Below are 4437 nucleotides of genomic sequence, written 5' to 3'. Positions count from 1 at the left end.
CCATAAAAATTGAAAACCACAAATATTTCATGGCTTACATTTTCTCCAACACCTTTAATTTACGGACTAGGTCAAAAGCGGTCTTCATGCAAAACCACTTTCGGGCACCGATTGTGAACATATAAATCGAGAATATGTTAGGCACCGTAAAAATTTTGATAATGCAGGTAGCAAATTAAAGCTAGCATGGAAACGGTGTGAGAGTTAAAAATGAGAAGGGGATTGGAGATCGAGCTCTCGTGTTCTGCAAATGTTGTACAAACCCAAACTGTAAAGTTAGGATTAGGGAATAAACAATGAAGATGGGTTATTGATTCAATGCACTTCACCACTTGCCCATGTTCTTCTTCAACGTTTTGGTTGACTGTACTCCTGGGGAACTCTGCTTTAAATTTCTTTTATTTAATTTTTACTAATCACCATGCATCATATCCTTCACCTAATATTATACTGCTGCTGCCTCGTGCTACTCTACCATTTTATTTTAACCAACTTGATTAAAAAAAGCCTCATCACTTCTTCAATTCTCACCTTAGCTTTCCGAACACAAAACCCCAAGAATATATTTCTTTTAATTGCCAAATACTTTGACCAGATACTGTACTGTTGCCATTTTTAATGTTTAATGGCCTAGCTAGACACTACTGTACTTGCATACGTGTTCTTGTTGTTACATATATGTAAACCAGTACTCGTATATGTTTAGTGAGTGTGTAATATGATATATGGCCTAGCTAGGTATGCAACATATATAGCCACAGAGATGCATGGCTCCTTAAATTTATCAAGCGCAATATCAATAACATGTTTTAATTTCCGATATACTAATAACCGCCATTAAAAATTATTACCCTGGGGGCAATTTTAGGTTGTGCGTATTATCCTTAACTAGTATTTTCACACGTACTATGTACGGAATGAATTTGTTATAATATTCTAAAAATATTTGAATCCATATATAATTATATAAATTATAACATCAAATATTATATAGTGCAATTGAAAAAATTGTTTGGATCGATTATATTTTGTGATGTTATCATTGCTTGAATTTAATTAAATAATTGTTGAATTAATAGCTAATATGTAGATGTAAGCATCCGTTGCTGAAACTTTGGGGATTTTATATATCAGGGTTAAGATTTGTATAACTTGGACAAATGTGCTCTTTGAAAAAAAATATAATAGCATCGGTTCGAATTACACATTATTGAAAATCTCTTTGTATACGACATTGGTAGTAGTAAAAGAATATAATCTTGTCCATCTTTGTCTAGAGCTAACACTTTCAGGCCATCAAGATGGGTGACTCGAAAACAAGTCACATACAATTGATTGTGATTAAACACTGATTTTTTTTAGCAATAACCCAACATGAGTTAGTATTTGACCCTGTATTTTGTTGATAGTCCCGGCATATGCGAGCATCAATGGGAATCATTTACGCTGGAACTTGAAGGGCAATCTCGTATCATGAGTGAGAGACATTCAGGCCGGGGATAAAAACTTTGGTTCTTTTATGTGTCTCATTAACTATTCTTGCTTTGACTCTGCTAATCTTGTGACGATGAGGCGCGTACCGTTGGCCGTTGCAAAAACCAAGAGAGTGGTCTATGTTCCACAATAACATAACAAGTGCTCCAACCTTTAATGTCAATGAATGATTAGGGAGCCCAGACAATCTCAAACTACTAGCTAAAATAATTCCCAGATCTCCTCATTAACCACTAAAGAACCTGTGACAATTGATCAACTCAACGTACGACTACCATTTTGTAGATATGTAATTGGATTGAGATGGTAGTCGTTTGTAGCTATGGATCATTTGGTGTACTGATATCAAATGAGAACAATAGTTTTAAGAAATATTTTATATTGATCAATCCAATTTACAAAGTACTACATGAATATATGAATTTAATTATTTGAGTTAATGACATATGGGGTGCTCCGAGTATAGTGATTTTGGCACATTTAGTCTTAAACTCTTAGATTAACCATGCATGGTCATTCAGCTTTTAAATCATTATCATCTATGGTCCAAGTTAACCACCATGGTCCTTCAACTTTTAAAATATAACCACTTGTGGTCCTCCTAGAAGGACCATGGGTGGTTAACTTGGACTACGGATGGTAACAGTTTGAAAGTTAAAGGATCAGATGTAATCAATTTGAAAGTTTAGCACTAAACATGACAGCCAAAGACCTTGTGGTCTTGTGTCACCCGATTGCACTCTCACATGGGAGGGGTGGGTTCGAACCTCAATAGAGGCGAGACGGGTGGGTTCGAACCTCAATAGAGGCGATATTGGCATACTCTGTAAGCGAGAGTCAATCTAATTCATATACGGCAATAAAATTTTTAATTGAATACCCCAACTTTTAAAACCTTTCTGAAAGTTTGAATGAAATATTTTCCAAACTTTTAAAGTTTATAAAAGCCATTAAAAATCTATAAAAATCATAAACGAATACACCTATATATCTCAAACTCTTATTCCAGCCGTTGAAATTGAACCGTTTAATCATTCAACCCAGAATTAATTTAAACCCTTTAAAGTAGAGTGAAAAACTGGCTCAATTGTACTCTCAAATTTACTTTAAATAATATAATAATTTAGATTCAGTTATAATAATTACTTCCCCTCTCTCATTTTGTATATCTTGTTTACTATTCATTGGTTAAACAAACTAAGTTATTTCTTTCTTGTTTATTTTTTTCAATAATTTTTAATTTAATTTTTTTGTACTTAATATTATGAAAAATTAAACTAAAAATAATTTTAATCAAATTTGGTTAATTGAACGGGACATACAAAATAAGATAGGGATACATATTTTTTAATTAAAGCAAATACTATCCTTCGTTCCATTCATGGCAAGTGGCAACAACAGGGCAGAAACAGCCGTACCTTCTCTTGGACATTATCATATGTGTCCCTCTTCCCTAGCCCTAACCTCGCCCAATTCAAAAAAGAAAGTGCCAGAAATGAAAAACCATCGATCTTCAATATAATTCAACTTTTTTCTGTAGCAAATTTGAACACTGTATTCCATCTTTCTTGTCTTTATACAATCCTCGAGTCTCCCAATGTACTGTTTGCACCCAGAAAACAACTTATAGTATTTTTTTTTTAATAAAAAAAGGGTTTGTTGGAACCTTAGCTTTGACTTGGGTCTGAATTTATAGTCTCTATAAATGTCCTATACTCACTCCATGTGATCCCCTCCTTCTCCTTTCTAACACACACAACACAAAAGAAAGCCAAAAATGGTGTCCTCAAAGTCTACTACCTTTGTGTTTTGTCTTGTGTTCATCATTTCCACATCCTTAAACAGTTCTCTTGCTTATACTAACCAAGGTAATTAACTCTATCTCCAACGCCCTTACTTTAATGTTCAATTCGATCCATTCTTTCTTGATGCATATATATGTTTTGCCATGAAACTAAAACTAATTTAAGCAGTTCGATCTTTTTCACTACAGTTACGAGGAAGGTTGTGGTTGAAGATGAGAATGGTCTTACCATGACAAGTGGGAGCTCTCTTAGACACATGGAACACAAGGTAACACATATATAATTAACGGTTTCTATTACAATGTAACAACATTGTTAGAATCAAGCCCTTATCACTATGCAAAAAGTTATAACTCATAGCGAAGACGCAATTTTATTTCCTTATAAACAACTAAACATTTTCGAGAGCTAGGATACTAGGTTTTGCGGTTTACCGGCTTCCAATCAACCCAACAATCCCTCTAGCCACTAATTGATGGGGTTGACCCCTTTACCGGTCTCTACCCAACAAATATAATGAACTAACGTCATTGTAACACAATCTCTTTTGGCGAAAGGTGGAATCGCTCAGCCAAGCACTCCCACACCCTATCTAGCCCGACTGTTTGTAGAAGGGTAAATGGTGACTTAACAAATCAACAGAATTTCCTGAGGGTAAATCATGGTGACTTAACTGACAAACAGAATTTCTGATCTGATGACCGGTAACCAAATTATATTGCAGGGGATTTTGAATGGCGGCGATGATGAGGCGGGGAAGGGGAAGATGGAAGGAAGGAAGATGATGGTGGAGAGAAAAGACATGATGAGCAAGGGAAAGAAGAAAGAGGAAGGTGGCAAAAGCTTGACAACTTCTGCTACTACTACAAGTAGCAATGGTAATTGTTCAGAGTATAGTTGTACTGTGGGAAATTATAGCCATAAAGGGCAGGGAAAGATGATGAGAATGCAAAGAAAACTGAGGATTATTAGAAGTACAGATTCCATCAAGGATAATCCAGGCGGTTTCATGGCTTTCAATGCTGATTATCATATGGCAAGACCACACCCTCCTAAGAATAACTGATAGAAATCCAACATTATTTATCTAACCCCTACTAGCTAGCTATTACCCCCCCCCCCCCCCCCCCCCCCCCCC

The 4437-nt window shown here is 35.5% G+C and overlaps 1 protein-coding gene across 1 annotated transcript in view; it reads left to right on the top strand.

Moving 5' to 3' along the window:
- The first annotated feature begins 3262 nt into the window (after positions 1 to 3262).
- Positions 3263 to 4437, top strand: part of LOC116004959 — a 2311-nt gene continuing 1136 nt past the window's right edge. The window contains exons 1-3 of the mRNA XM_031245165.1: positions 3263 to 3362; positions 3488 to 3567; positions 4024 to 4177. Coding sequence (XP_031101025.1) covers positions 3272 to 3362; positions 3488 to 3567; positions 4024 to 4177 — 325 coding nt within the window. The 5' untranslated portion in view covers positions 3263 to 3271. The remainder of the gene's footprint in view (positions 3363 to 3487; positions 3568 to 4023; positions 4178 to 4437) is intronic.

The sequence above is a fragment of the Ipomoea triloba genome, chromosome 2, assembly GCF_003576645.1.
Source record: "Ipomoea triloba cultivar NCNSP0323 chromosome 2, ASM357664v1".
In the NCBI taxonomy this organism is placed as follows: Eukaryota; Viridiplantae; Streptophyta; class Magnoliopsida; order Solanales; family Convolvulaceae; genus Ipomoea; species Ipomoea triloba.
Note: the sequence above shows the minus strand (reverse complement) of the source record. Positions and strands in the feature narration are given on the sequence as shown.